We start from the raw sequence: 14,553 nt of genomic DNA, 5'->3' as shown, positions 1-14,553 counted from the left end.
GTGTCGCAGTCTCAGTATTTGGAATGTGGAATTTTGCCACATGTCAGTTTTAAAATTAGGTTATGTGATCATCTCCCTGGCATCACTTTTGAGAGCATTTGCCAGTTCTGTGATGAAATAACTCAAAACTATTCATATATCCGAATGAAAACAAACGGGACAACCCGGTCACCTCTGCTTTGTGGTTTATTGAAAAAAAACCCCCAACATTTGCTGAAGCATTTATATTCATTGATAATCAGCAAATCCTTCATCCCAGGAACCTCGGTAATGTCATCTTCATGGTCGTCTTAGTTTCTAACACGAGGCTCTTTGGAGTTTTGCAGTCGAACCCTCCTTCCTGGATGTGCAGTGAGCTTCCTTGCTCAATCTTTTTGAAGGGCCCCCTTACGGTCTCTGGTGGCAGCCTGTGACTGATGGCCCCCGAGAGGAAACGCTGCAGGAGTCGCCTGGCTTCCCAGTATTTCTCCGAGCGCTCTGCTTCGGTCACTGTGGGCCTGGAGGAGAACACAAAGAAACATGAAATCGATTGTTCCTCCTTCACATGGACTCACCTATCCAGATCCAAAAAGCCTAAATCTCGCTACATATCCTAACTCAAATTTTAATCTTTACCCCTTATCCGAACCCAAACCACAAAGTTTAACTCTAGCCCGAAACATACCCTAAATTCGTAACCCAACCCTACCCAAAGCATAGACGGATATTTTTGCATTTTTCAAGGGGTGCAATGGCGGCCGTGATAGCACAAAACACCATCGAAAAGAACAAATGGTCGGTTGCTCACCTTTGCACCCGAGACACACCGAGACTGTGCCAATGAGCCGAGTAGGTCTGTCCTCTCAGCCAGTCCTCCTCCATCAGGCAGCAGTCCAGCGCGCCACCGACGCCGCTCATCTTTACAGAGTCGGAACCGAACAGAAATGCCGTTGTTAAATTTGATTCAACTGTGAAAGGCTTACTTTTTCTCCTGCACCCACTGAGTGCGCCTGACAGAATGTGGTACAAGTGTCGGGGCAGGGTGGGTGGAAGGCGGATTAGCGCCCTGTTTACATAGTTGTGCGTCTGCGGTTATTTTGGTGACATGCCAATGTGAAATACAAAAGCACGGTAGGGCCGACGTTCTGAAAACCTCTTTCCATTATGCCCCGGGATAGTGAGCCCATAGTTTTCATCGAGGAAATGTTCCAGACGCAACTGCAACTCCCCCAACAATTGTGATATGCTGTGTGGAGAAATCATGCAACCAAAGCAATTTAGAGAGAAGAGAATATCTCAAAATGTTACCACACTTTGTGTTAGTCCGTGCATTTTTATTAGTATGGCCTTGGAGCATCACGGTAAGCAAGGCTCAGCTCCTCAAATGGACAAATAACAGATGACGAAGTGCAGATAAAGAGCAAAAAGTGGACTCGAGAGAAAACAGGGCCGAAATAATGGAATAACGTGCATTTAAACCCAGAGACGATTGAGTTATGTTGCACGCTGAGGGACAGGTGGCGGGGAGTCCGCTGTGCTTGGGGCTCTCTGCGCTCGCCTTTACCTTCACCTATGCAACTTTTCTTTTTTCACTAGAGAGTAAATATAAAAGATGCACAAGTCACGCTTTTGTTTTCAATACGTAATCAAATGGCAAAGTCAAATTGATCAAAAACTAAGTACTCTCATATCCCTTTTTTTTTATGCAGTGTTCTGTGTAGAACTTTTAGAATTCTTTCATGTTGTTATTTTACCGATCCCGCATTCTATAATTTATTTATTCTTCCACTGACCTTCAGGCGGTGTAGAAGGCATTTACGGTATTTACAATGGCAGGCGCCACCTTTAAAGAGCACGGAAGCCGAAAACGGCCACTTTCATCCGGCGTTTTGTGTCAGGATGGGGAGGGAAGGGAAGGTGAGGGAGGGCCGAACCCACCAACATCAGCCTCCACTTGGTACTAAAGTTGCCATAAAAGGGTCAATAGCTCACCGACAAGGTGGATTATCATCAGCAGTGTAAGTACGGACACTCTCGCACTCTTCACTTTGTGCCTGTGTCAACTGATGCCAATTGAGTTCCTGTGGATGCTCTCGCAGGTGCTGTAAATCTGTGAGAAACTGTCAAAAGTCGGCATGCTGCTCCAGAGGCTGCGTTCCGGGATTCAGCTGGGCCCCCACAACCACTGTTGGAGGATCACCAGGACGCTCTCACAAGGCAAGCGAGCGGCATCCCAGATTCTTGATGTTGAAACGGGAGGAAAGACGTTTCAATGGGAAATACCGGTACCTTCATTGCCAGCTTTTCAGTGTATGTTTGCGTCGAAAGTTTAAATCTTTTTACATGATGCACATAAATATTCTCTTCAAGTGTCAGATGGTCAACCTCACGCTTCTGTTTCTTCTTTCGGGTATACCCTTATACTCCGTACTCATTCCAAAGGTCGCCTTAGTTCATACACCCCCAGGGTTAAATAATATCCTCGTTTGACTTTGCTAAATACTTTTAACCGGTTTACTTAGCGACAGCGTTGACGTTGTGAGTAATAAAGTTAAGTGCCTTAACTGAGTGAGTAAACTGCTCGTGGTGAACTTTTTCCGCCTGTTGCACACCTCTTTGTTCCCGAGTGATGTCGGCAATTTTTTGTGCTGATGCGGCTGTCTGTGCCTGACCAAGATTACAGATCCGCGCGAATGGGAATGGGTGCTCAATGTGTTCGATCATAAAATATTATACAGTCGATGCCGTAACAGTGATGGGACATTAAATGTTAAATATTTTCATTTCATCAACTTTCCCAAAAATGCGCAAAAATGACATTTTGCATACTTTATTGCTGTCAACTGACAAAATGGGTCATATTTGACCAAGAAATAAAATAAGAAATCTTATTTAAAACAAAAATGTAGAGTAATCGCTTCATCTCCACTATATTCCCTCGGGCCAAATGTTTATGTCTTCTTTTACTATCCTACTGCATATAATATCCATTGCGCGCCTTACTGTGTCTGAAGGCAAAGTACGGTAATCATCTTATGTTTACCAAGATAACAGCAGAATGTGGGTGAAACTATATTTTTACTATTTACGCAAGCCAAAGTAACACCCGTCCCCACCTCTGGTCAACATGATTCTTTTGGCATACTTTTGCTTCCCTGTTGTTCGCCCTCCACCCAGGTCCCCGGAGAAGCGGCCCCTTCGCCCACCGCAGCGAGCTCCGTCACGCCAAGAGGATCATGGTGAAGCTGGGCAGCGCCGTGGTCACCCGAGGCGACGAGTGCGGCCTGGCCCTGGGCCGGCTGGCGTCGATCGTGGAGCAGGTGAAAATTTTGCTCAAGCAAATAATAAAAAGTGTCCTCCTGCATCCTCCGATAGTTTTATGAGCAGTCGTAACAAGATGACAGCCTCCGGCGAGGAAACGTAGTGTGCTCGAGAAACATATCACACAAAACACCAAAAATGGGGAAGGTGTCCATCAGGATGAGGGTATTATTTTGGATCATTGTAGTATTCTAAAAAAAAAAAAAAAATTCATTAAAGTCTGTGTCAATGTAATTGTAGTTGTAATTGTATTGTTAAAAATCTGTTTATTTCTCTTCATTTTGTTCTGTTAAGTTGCAGCATCAGAACGCGATTGCTTCCCAAAGGAGCAGTAACTCCTCCGCTTGAACTTGACGCTGTACGTGGTCCACAGGTGGCGGTGCTGCAGAACCAGGGCCGAGAGATGATGATCGTCACCAGCGGGGCTGTGGCCTTTGGCAAGCAGAGGCTGCGGCACGAGATCCTGCTGTCCCAGAGTGTCCGGCAGGCACTGCACTCGGGACACAGTCAGCTCAAAGACACGGTCACTGAAATCATCTGTTGCGCTACCTTGACTTACAAGTGCGTCGATTCAAAAATTTGCCATTTGAACGAGCTTCAGATACACCGCCGCTAGATGGAGTCATTCAGCTACGCATCATCCGACCACCATCAGTGGTTTCCTCGCTTTGCCAACTTGTGGCATCTTTTGGTGATTACAAACCACTCTTTCTGTGGTGTTCAGTGACAGTAAGGTGACAGTTTGCCTTTACATTCTATTTTACTATGTGTTTAATACAAGACTACTCTTTTAATTTCATTCATTTCAAAAGGAGCAGCCGATTTGAGACTGAAGTTCTTTTAAGTCAAGCTACCGCTGTACATTCAACACATTAACGCAAGCGAATGTGAACATTTATTTATTTTTGGGTTTTTCTGCATTGTTCTTGCAGTCGTTGCCCGTGTTGGAGGCCCGGGCGTGTGCGGCCGCCGGCCAGAGTGGCCTGATGGCGCTGTATGAGGCCATGTTCTCACAATACAGCACCTGTACCGCACAAGTACTCACTTCGCCTCCTTAAAGTGGTGTGTTGTGGGGAGAGAAATTCCCATGTTCCATCCTACCTTCCTGCACAGGTTCTGGTGACTAACCTGGACTTCTATGATGACCAAAAGCGCCGGAACCTGAACAGCACTCTGCGGGAGCTGCTGCGCATGAACATCGTGCCCATCGTCAACACCAATGACGCAGTGGCGGCCCCGCCGGAGCCCGACAGCGACCTGCAGGGGGTAAACGTGGGTAACGATGTCAAGGGGTGGTCGAAGGGGGCACGCTTGGTGATGGGCGCGAGCTGGAAAAATACGCGACACTAGCACAGAGCAAAAAAATCTATGACAAGGGCTGTATGTTCCCCTGCAACCCGTTGAGGCAGCAAACAAGTACGGCCTGAATTGCAGAACTTAATCAATTGGTGGATATTAAATCTTGCTTTTCTAGCTATTATATATCTAGCTATTCAGCATGACGTCTCTGATCCACTGGTGAAAGGACACTTTGATCCTCTCCTCTTTCATCTAGAACTGCTTCAGACAACAAAGTGTATGCAGAAAATTGGTGAAGATTGCACGACTGTCTGTGTCCTATGTGTTGTGTTGTGTTGTGTTATTTTGACGTCAAAATGGCGCCGCGAGAGTGGCTGCCTTTCCAGCAGCTCCTATATTTTGTTGTTCTACTTCTTCCTTTCATAACTTTGCTGCTGTGAATTGGGAATTTCTCCATTGCGAGACTAATAAAGGTTTTCTTATCTTATCTTATTAAAGGCTGCTTATTTCCTCTGCCACCTACAGTATGTCGGCAGCAAACTAAATCTTGAGATGGGGACTTCTGTTTCATTGGATTTATTTGTTGTGTATTTATAGCAGGATGATCTTAACTTGATCACGTACTGTACGTGTCAGGACAAACTTTTTGAATCAGCTCTTTTACGAGATCTGAATAAATAGGCTGACAGCATGTTATACTCTTTTTCCTGCACTTTAGCAAACATTACATTGACTTCCTCCATGACAGCTCAGTGACTGATGTGTGCTGACATCAGCCCATTTTTTTCCCCCCTGTAGGTGATTAGCATTAAGGACAACGACAGCTTGGCGGCACGGCTCGCTGTGGAAATGGAGGCTGACCTCCTCATCGTGCTGTCCGACGTGGAAGGTATCTGTCGCCACGTCAACACCACTTCGGAACTACTCTTAGGCAGTGTCAGTAGTGCGTGGGCTTGACGTCTACAAGAGATGTCACGATGCCCCAACGTCACAACACAATATTTTCACAAGAGGAACATCGCAATGTTTATTGTATATGTTAAATTGCTCCATGTACGGCACTTTGTATGCAGCGATGGCTGTTTGAAAGTGCTCTATAAATACAGTTGACTTGACTTGACGATACAACACTTATCACCTTACCCCTGACCCTTTTGATTATAAGGACTGTACAACTGTTGCCCTGGAACCGACGACGCCAAGCTTATAGATATCTTCTATCCTGGAGACCAGCAGTCCATCACTTACGGAATGAAGTCCAGAGTTGGAATTGGGGGCATGGAGGCCAAAGTAGGTGGAAACGTGTGCTCCTAAAATGGCCTGGAATCATATTTGCACAAGTCAAGTGATTTGTCTAAAAGTGGGACCTTATTTCCACACTTAGCTGTCTGAGCTTGTCAGTTTTCCTGCCGTGCAGGTCCACTCGTCCATCTGGGCACTACAAGGGGGCACCTCGGTCGTCATAGCCAGCGGCACGCATCCCAAAGTTACGGGCCACGTCATTGCCGACATTGTGGAGGGCAAAAAAGTGGGCACGTTCTTCTCGGAGACCAAGCCGGCCGGTGAGCGAACATTTTTTTTCCCCTCCAACTCCTCACCTGCTTTTTACACCAGTGCTGCTAGCTTCTGACTTTGCCTCCAGGCATGACTGTTGAGCAGCAAACAGAAGTGGCACATACCGTCTGGAGAAAACTGGCATCACTGAGTCCGAAGCAGGTAGGAATTCTAATTCTGTGTGTGTCTCAATACATGTGTCCAAAGCTGCCCTTTGTGTATGTCCAAGCATCCCAGCACATTGTCCAAAGCTAAACTTCCTGTGTGGCCAGGCGTACGAAAACTTTTGTCCATCTGCTGAAGCTCATCCATATTTGCTATTTGATTCCTTTATTAACACTGACATCTTATGGCAGAGTGAGGTATTCCAGGACTAATTTTTCTTCATGTTTTTAGAGGAGCGATATCATCGGCCACCTTGCAAATCTTTTGATTGACAGGAAAGACGACATCCTGTCCGCCAACAAGATGGACGTGGATCTGGCCGTCAGCCAGGGTAAAGCAAACTGGAGTACTTTTTGGAGTCATATCACTTCCTGAAGTTATTCCTCCCCGAAGGTCAGCTGTCGGCTGCCCTGCTGGCGCGTCTGATCCTGACTCCTTCCAAACTGGACAACCTGGCCGTCGGTCTCCGCCAGATTGCCTTGACAGCCCTGGACTGCGTGGGCCGCGTCCTGCGCAGGACCAAGTTGGCCCACAAACTGGAACTGGAACAGATCACCGTGCCCATTGGGGTCCTTCTGGTTGTCTTCGACGAACGCCCAGACTGCCTGCCGCAGGTGACCCCAACATCGGGAGAAATTGAATTTAAGAGATAACAAACTGGACAGTTTTTGCAAAACAGAGCTGATAAGTTCAATAAACACGGCAGCACAAGACATGGAGACTTGGAGTGACCAATACTAGTCATAAAGTAAAATAATTTGCAAGGAGACCCCACACAGGACTTAATCTGAAAGCCTGTGTGTGTATCAGTAGATGCTACTGTTTTGGTAAGCAACATATTTGTATTTCCTGTTCATGTGAATTGTGATAATTACAATAATGACCTGTCCCCCCCCCAATTCAGTTAAAAATTGAGGCGCTCATTCGGTGGGAGGCTTCGATTTGTTGACTGCCAAAGTTGATGTCGTGTCTATTTCCTCACTGCAGATGTCCGCTTTGGCTATCGCCAGCGGCAACGCTAGTCTGCTGAAGTGCGGCAAACAGATGGCCAATACCAATCGCGTCCTCCACCAGCTCACCCAGGAAGCCCTCGCCTTGCATGACGTCACACAGGCCGTGCAAATGGTATGGTCAGTTTTATTTGTTTGCTTTGATTGGCTAGAAAAAGAAAAGAAGGCTCAAAGTCAGACTTACACGTATTTTTTATTGAAAAGAACAGTCCATTTATTGTGCAAATTGTGTGATTTAGTTTTCATTTTAATGTATTCTTTATTATTATTAATTTCTTTTGAAATTCTTCCCATTCACCATTTTATTTTATTTTACGTCTAGCAAATTTTGATGTTGATGTTACCATGGAAACGGGAGCCTCACGCTCTTTCTTACCAGGTGAGCACCTGTGAGGAGGTTCGGGACCTCTGCCAACTGGACAAAATGATCGACCTGATTGTCCCTCGCGGCTCGGCCGAGCTACTGCGAGATATCCGGCGGGCCAGCAATGGCATCCCAGTGCTGGCCGATAGCGAGGGAATCTGCCACGTTTATTTGGACGCCCAAGCCAGTGCCGACAAAGCACTCAAAATTGGTAAAGATTGTGGAAAAGTTGGAAACTTTGCATGGCAATGAAGGAAAATAAGGTACGTTTCATGGTGATGAGGATGATGATGTGGTTGCAGTCCGAGATTCCAAATGCGACGACCCGGCAGCGTGCAACTCCATGGAAACGCTGCTGATCCACCAGGATGTCCTCGGGATGCCACTCTTCAATCAGATGATTGACATGCTGCGCGCAGAACGAGTACTGAGTGCACACACACACTATTTGCCAACAGCCAAAGCCATTTTTTTAATTTTATTTTTTTTGCTATGGAGAAGAGAAAAAAAAAATCACAAAATGTGTTTGCCATCTAAAACATTTTGTGATGTAATTTTTATTGGGTTTTGTCTTTTTACTCTCAAATCTCCACCAATGAGTGATTGATTGCCACATTTCCCGTGATGGTGTTGTGAGCAGGTGAAGATCTATGGCGGCCCCCGCTTCGCCTCCTACCTAACGTTCGGCCCTCTGGAGGCACGCTCGATGCGCACTGAGTATGGCGACCTCAAGTGCTGCATCGAGGTGGTGGACAGCGCGCAAGCCGCCGTGGAACACATCCGCAAGTACGGCAGCTCCCACACGGACGTCATCGTCACGGAAAACGGTACACCCAGCGCAAGCGTGGCCTTTGCAAAGGCATTTCATAGGGGAAAAACACGCACGTGTGTTTGTCTTGCATTCAACAAGTTTTGAGTGGTGTCTTTCTCATCTGAAAAGCAAACAAATATTTGATTTTCAAAAAAGAAAAAGTCTAAAAAGAAGGACTTTTCAGCGGGCACAGCGGAGTGGTTCCTGCAGCAGCTGGACAGCGCCTGCGTCTTCTGGAACGCTAGCTCCCGTTTCGCCGACGGCTACCGCTTTGGACTGGGTGAGTGCCGCATGACTCCCCTGTTGTCCGGCAGCTATTCCTCCTCTTCCTACTTTTTTTTTTGTCCGCACAGGAGCAGAGGTGGGCATCAGCACGGCGCGCATCCACGCCCGCGGCCCCGTGGGCCTGGAGGGGCTGCTCACCACCAAGTGGGTCCTCCGGGGGGAAGGCCACGTGGCCGCCGATTTCAGCGAGTCGGGCACCATGGAGTTTCTCCACGAGAATCTGCGGGAGGGCCCAGCCGAGGAACGGCAACAGCTGAGTTGAAGAAACCTTTTCATTCAGGTGACTAGCTTGTCAGTTTTGCACAGCAAATTGTGGAGTGCCCTAAAGCTTCACAGGAGTTGTTATTCTTCCCTCAGTGGGGAATTTCCATGAAATTTACACAAAAATATTCAACATATCGTCGCTCTCCATTGAGAAACATCTGTCTCTAAATTGTTTTTAATTATGATTGAATCAAAACAAAAAGAAAAACTATGGTGATGTTTTTTTTTCTCGAACAAATTGTTTTCTTCGAACTTGAAACATAAATTAATCATTTAGATGAGTTCAGTGTTTTTTTTTAATATGAAAAGAAGGCATGCAGGTTTATCATGTGGTAATTTGAAATCTTTATTTGAACCTGATATACACACACCTTATTGTTTTTTTATCATAAAAACAAACAAATGTGGAGTTCCACATATTCCATCCGATGAAATTCAAAGGAAAATGTACGGAAAAATGCAGATCTTCATCAATAGTATATTCCTTTTTCTCATCTTTATCATGATGAGCTTCAATCTGACTGTAATAAGAGTTGTTGAACTTTTTTTTTGTCCTGCTGATCACAGAATTTACACTGGAATTAAATCAGACGAAACATGCACAGAGTGTAATCCCTATTTCCATCGGGGACTTGTTAGAAAATGATGGCTTCTTAAATGAAGTCTCTCCTTGAATATTATCATCGGAGCATCTAAAAAAAAAAAAGCCTTAAAAAAGAATACAGTATTTGGATATTTAGTTTCAAACGCGGATTTGGTCGACACGGCCGCCGTATCGTCCCGCTTTTCCCCCCAAATTAACGAAGGGCTCAAAAGGAAAGAAGTGCGATTGATGTCTTCGCAAGCATCGGGCCCACAGGGGAATTTCCCCCGTTGCTGCTGTGAGTGGGGCGAGAAGAGAAAAGATGCAAGACAATACTACAGAGGTTTAATTATCCGGCCGTCACAACTGAAAAAGAGACAGAAGGAGACTTCACAATGGGAATCACAGGATTTCTTGCTCTTTTTTTTTTCTCCCTTCTTATCACCTAAAGAAGTCCCGAAAATGCACTACTTTACCCTTCAATCAGCTCCACGGCACCAAAGAGGCACAGACAAAACCCCACAATTTTCTCCGTTCAAAAGGCAGGAAAAAGTGGAGCGCACGTCCTCTTTTTAATTGCAGACTACTATTAAAACATACGGACCACATTCAAGTGTTATGATAGGACATTGGTGGGAAAACTTTCAAAGTTTTTTCCCTCATGCCAACTCATGAAATGATTGAAGTTAGTCTACATTTACCATTTAAAAAAAAACATTTAGAGTGGCCAAAAGAAGTTAAAACATGTGACAATAAAAGAATAACACGTTTGCGCTCAACTCATTTTGTGCTTGGTTACGGAGTCCATTTCCTCCCACTTATCTGGGGCTGGGGTCGCGGGCCCGGGAAATTGGTTTTATATTGTGTGCTTTTATTTTGAAGGTCTAGTTTTTGGCAGGATGTGTTACGCTGATGTTGCGCAAACGGTGCCGAGCAGACTGCGATTATTGATTGCTTGAAGTTATTAAAAGGTGGCATTTTGGAATTTCCCTCGACATCTGTTCAATCCTTTATACACAATTTACAAAGTTGTTAGATGAATTGCGTGATTGTCATTTTGTGCTTATTTTCATTGGAACAATAAAAAAAATACCATATCTACTATAAAGGCACAAATGTACTGGACATGCATGCACACATACCGTATATGTATGTATATGTCAATCTCTCAGAGAGAGATAAGATACGATAGGAAAACCTTTATTTGTCGCACAATGGAGAGAGAGAGATAATGTACTGTATATTTAGGTATGTATGTATGTATGTACACTTCTTTCACTGACGTGGGACATTTAACTTCCGAGTTGATCTGACATGGTCCACGGGGCGGATATCCACGCCGCCACAGCGCCTTGTATGAATCCCATCCATCCATCTAAAAAGTCAAAGCGCTTGACGGGTGCACCGAATAAGGCGGAAATCCTTTAATTGGACATAACTGGGGGCCAAAACTCATATTTTCTCTCGCAGTTGATCTTAAGAGACCCTCAAACGTGCTCCATTCTTTTCCTCCTTTCCTTTGCAGTCAAGAATTAATGCTCAGAGTGATTTATTCATGCGAATCTCAGCCAATTACGCAGTGCTTAATTAACAATTTCAATAATTGATATTTATTTCTGAAAGAGGAATCTCAGGCTGATGTAAAATGCATGAGCAGCAGTTTTATTTTTTTGTGTGTGTTGGTTCTGAGCGAGTTTCGCGCCTGCTGGCTCGGGGCTAATAGCAGGACACTTTGACGGCGTGTCTTTGACGCGTGTGATGTGGATCTAACGTGGACGTCTTTCATGGCGCCATGTGATCTGCTAAAGACGCTAACTTGTTGTACATCCGCTTGTAGCCTATCGTGCTCTTTAATCGCAACGCGACCTCCAAGAGAAGATGGAGGCCGCCGCTTGCTTTGATGACAACGGTTGACTATGTGCCAGCAAATGCCACCCCCCCCCCAAAAAAAGGAGAGATGGATAACTGAATCAGAAATAAAACAATTCGTTCTTTAATTTGGAAAAAAAGAGAGATTTTACTGTTTTTTTAATGTCATTATGAGCTTTACATTGAAAGACAAAAAAATAAGATGACAGGTTCTGAAACTTTCATTCAATTGCGTCACTTCCGGGAAAATATTATATTTAAGAGGAAGTGAATGTGAAAATATTGTGCTGAAAAAAAATCCCGAGCGAAATGATAGAGGCTTTGCTTATGGAAAACACCCGGTCTCGAACTTGGGTCGACTCATCTATTTACTTTGGATTTCCCAGAAGTTGTCACTGACAGCATTTCAACGTGGCGCCTGAAGGTGCCAAGAAGAATGGATATGTAACGGGAGCCGAGTTTGTTGTATTTTATGCAATGTTAATCACTGATTTTTTGGGGGGGCGAAAGTCGAGCAATTTCCGGGGTAAGCCAAAGCAGTCACCCTGGCGGGTCAACGGGTGGCGCTCGTGTGCAAAACACCGTGGAACAAGCAGCGGTAGAAGAAGGTTGGCTCGGATTGGCCGACGTGACGTCAGGCTAGCAAATGAATTGGAGTCAGGTGTGCAGAGGGGCAGAAATCGAGCGCGGTGCACAGCTGCGGCAAGATGGCGGCCGAGCGAGCACACGAGCAAATGTTTGTCGCTTGTCGTCCTTTCTCACGATGTCCTTTTGTTTGTTTCCCGATTTGCAGCGTAGGAGGTTGGACTGCAGGACGCCACGACCCGTTCGCCTTTCCCTTGATTCCCTTGACATTGTGCTCTTCGTTTCTCTTGCCGCGTTTTCAACTTTTGGGGGGGTTTGTTTTAAAGCTGGCCAGCTTTTTTTGTTTTAAATTGTTGCAAATGACAAAACCATTGTCTTTGTGCTTGGGAATTGAACGATGAAAGGTTTTGGTTTGTTTGTTTGACCAAATGTTTGAACATTTTCTGACAGGTGGTACGCATTTATTTCTCCGATGCATATGTCTGGTTTGATGAAGTTTACTGTCTTGGTCAAAAATGTTTGGCTTTTTCCCCCCCTCAGCCAATATGAGGAAGCCCAATTGCATGTCTAAATTGCAGGTTATTCACCAATGTCCTTCGCTGTTCTATAAAAGTGAATCTTATTGTGGAAGCCTGAATCGTTTCACGAATGCACATTTTCAGCCCTTTCTGCTTCAAACACAGCCCAAAGTACATCTTTATCCGTCCACTTGCGGGCTGCGAGAGGCAACAAGATCCATGAGGCGAGAGTAAGAGAACCAACGGTTTGAGTCGTGAAACCTACAGAACCCGAGTGTTTTTCATTTTGTTTTTTTGCAGTGTGAAGTCTCTATTTGGGGCAGGATGCGCCAGCGAATTAGAGCAGCATGAAGACGAGAGCCAGACAAAAGCAGTCTGCGTGCTTTGGAGGGTGGAAGAGGGGCCCGATGAATTGGAAGAGCGTGCGGAGGTGACGAAACGCATGGCAATTGAATTAACGAGGGGCACCTGCAAAAATGTTTGACTTTTTGGGTTGCAGGGCTCACATGGAGCTGAATGGGATGAGAACAAGGAGCAGTTCAACAAACGAAGCAAGCGGCGCACCGATGAGCATCATCCGTCCGCGGGCTGCCAGAGAATGCTGAACGGGAGTGGCCAGGGCATTGAGCTTTGCGGCGTGCCTCGGTTGAGCGTCGTCACCGCAGGTTGTTCTGATGGTAACGGTGGCAGTGGCGCGTTTGGAGCCGGCGGTGGAACCCGTGTCTTTGTGGGGACTCGAGTGCTCTTTGACAAGGCGTGTTGGAGATGGTCAGCTAGTTGTTTGGCTTGTCTGGATTCAGAGCAACTTTGGTGCTTGTCAGTTGGGAAGCTGCTTTGTGGGCGACAGTGTAGGCAGGGCTGCAGGAAGGACTCTGTCATACCGTCAAGGAAAACCATTTTGTCTGTGTTTCAGGGTCGCGCAGGCACCGGACCGCATGAGGGGAGTCGCAAGAGGATCTCGGCCCAGGGTAAGGAGTACGTCGCAAATTAGGTGACGGGCACGCCGCTAACATGAGTTTTCTTTTTCCAGTTGCACGCGGTGGACAAACTGTCAAGTATGCGAAGCTGACAAACGTCATTTGCTGAATTGAGGTTATTTTTTTTTCTTGAAGTGAAACAGTGGAGCCATCCAACTCGCCGCCTTCCTGTCCAGTTGAATCCCGGGTAATCTCCAGCCGCCACCTAAAATTCCTTGGCAGAAGTCGAATCGTACCGTCGTGTCCTTTGCCGCTGGGCCACGACGGACACTTTTATCCTCGGCAAGTCAAAGCCGGAGCCCCGAGGCGCGAGCAGTCCGACTTTTGAGGATGTATGGAGACGGAGCGGCGGTCGGCGCCAGGTCACCGCTGGCCGAGAGAGTTCGCCGCAGATTCGTTCACCTGAGATCCAGGGTTCGAATCTCGGCAGGGAAAATGCATTTGTATTCACTGTACTGTACCGCACTAACCAATGAATTCTACGCTATGCTTGTCACTAACCCTAACCAAACAACCGTGTGTGTCACTAACCCTAACCAATTAAAGCTGCCACAACGTGTGTCATTAATCCTAACCGAATGTCATGAGAAATGTGAACGACGTTTTATTCCTTTATTGTAAATTAACCAATTTACATTGGTTAATGTAACTATAGCATGCATACATACTTTAAAAATAAATACGGGCGCATTCAAAATGGTCTACCGTACCTTGCGCTCAGCATAGGCAGCTGGACGAGGATTTGAACCGGAGTCGTCGAAAGCTACCGTGAAGCGTGACTGACAACGGGGGAGGATGGTACTGTATTCACAGCAAATAAAATGAAATTGCACAAGAGCCCAACTGCCCCAGGCAGAAACGTCACCAGCCCCCCAATACGTTTATTCGAGTCATGGCATTTTCTCATTCATTCTACATCGTCATTATTTTACACCCCCCCCCCCCCCCACAACAAAACACGTTACGCGT

The 14,553-nt window shown here is 45.9% G+C and overlaps 2 protein-coding genes across 6 annotated transcripts; one reads left to right on the top strand and one right to left on the bottom strand.

Moving 5' to 3' along the window:
• Nucleotides 1-168: 168 nt before the first annotated feature.
• On the bottom strand, nucleotides 169-1,093 carry LOC147190114 (uncharacterized). Its single transcript, XM_086138188.1, has 2 exons — nucleotides 788-1,093; nucleotides 169-497 (listed from the first exon to the last, which is right to left on the bottom strand). The coding sequence occupies exons 1-2, from the start codon at nucleotides 895-897 to the stop codon at nucleotides 251-253; spliced, it is 357 nt and encodes a 118-aa protein (XP_085994314.1). The 5' UTR covers nucleotides 898-1,093; the 3' UTR covers nucleotides 169-250.
• aldh18a1 (aldehyde dehydrogenase 18 family, member A1) lies at nucleotides 1,019-14,152 on the top strand. 5 transcript variants are annotated; one of them, XM_086138187.1, is made up of 21 exons: nucleotides 1,019-1,997; nucleotides 2,079-2,200; nucleotides 3,167-3,299; nucleotides 3,674-3,823; nucleotides 4,233-4,337; nucleotides 4,414-4,566; nucleotides 5,398-5,488; nucleotides 5,765-5,889; nucleotides 6,017-6,161; nucleotides 6,242-6,315; nucleotides 6,550-6,649; nucleotides 6,712-6,932; nucleotides 7,306-7,443; nucleotides 7,708-7,903; nucleotides 7,995-8,116; nucleotides 8,333-8,519; nucleotides 8,688-8,783; nucleotides 8,857-9,068; nucleotides 12,908-13,037; nucleotides 13,107-13,272; nucleotides 13,521-14,152. In XM_086138187.1, the coding sequence occupies exons 2-18, from the start codon at nucleotides 2,115-2,117 to the stop codon at nucleotides 9,048-9,050; spliced, it is 2,316 nt and encodes a 771-aa protein (XP_085994313.1). In that variant the 5' UTR covers nucleotides 1,019-1,997; nucleotides 2,079-2,114; the 3' UTR covers nucleotides 9,051-9,068; nucleotides 12,908-13,037; nucleotides 13,107-13,272; nucleotides 13,521-14,152. The 5 variants fall into 5 exon arrangements, with proteins under 5 accessions (XP_085994313.1, XP_085994310.1, XP_085994311.1 ...); XM_086138184.1 differs by lacking the exons at nucleotides 1,019-1,997; nucleotides 2,079-2,200 and having other exon boundaries at nucleotides 3,161-3,299; nucleotides 4,414-4,572; nucleotides 13,521-13,575; nucleotides 13,720-14,152; XM_086138185.1 differs by lacking the exons at nucleotides 1,019-1,997; nucleotides 2,079-2,200 and having other exon boundaries at nucleotides 3,161-3,299; nucleotides 4,414-4,572; nucleotides 13,521-13,575; nucleotides 13,638-14,152.
• The last annotated feature ends 401 nt before the right edge of the window (nucleotides 14,153-14,553 follow it).

Source organism: Hippocampus guttulatus, chromosome 19 (assembly GCF_054856545.1).
Source record: "Hippocampus guttulatus isolate MCC_2025c chromosome 19, RoL_Hgut_1.0, whole genome shotgun sequence".
Classification (NCBI taxonomy): Eukaryota; Metazoa; Chordata; class Actinopteri; order Syngnathiformes; family Syngnathidae; genus Hippocampus; species Hippocampus guttulatus.
Note: the sequence above shows the minus strand (reverse complement) of the source record. Positions and strands in the feature narration are given on the sequence as shown.

Excerpts from the sequence above, each read along its gene's own strand:
- LOC147190114 (XM_086138188.1), bottom strand. The coding sequence starts at position 897 with ATGAGCGGCGTCGGTGGCGCGCTGGACTGCTGCCTGATGGAGGAGGAC. Across the intron at positions 498-787 it reads GGTGTGTCTCGGGTGCAAAG|GCCCACAGTGACCGAAGCAG; the intron begins GTGAGCAACCGA and ends GTTCTCCTCCAG.
- aldh18a1 (XM_086138187.1), top strand. The coding sequence starts at position 2,115 with ATGCTGCTCCAGAGGCTGCGTTCCGGGATTCAGCTGGGCCCCCACAAC. Across the intron at positions 6,162-6,241 it reads CTCGGAGACCAAGCCGGCCG|GCATGACTGTTGAGCAGCAA; the intron begins GTGAGCGAACAT and ends CTTTGCCTCCAG. Across the intron at positions 6,933-7,305 it reads GCCCAGACTGCCTGCCGCAG|ATGTCCGCTTTGGCTATCGC; the intron begins GTGACCCCAACA and ends TCCTCACTGCAG.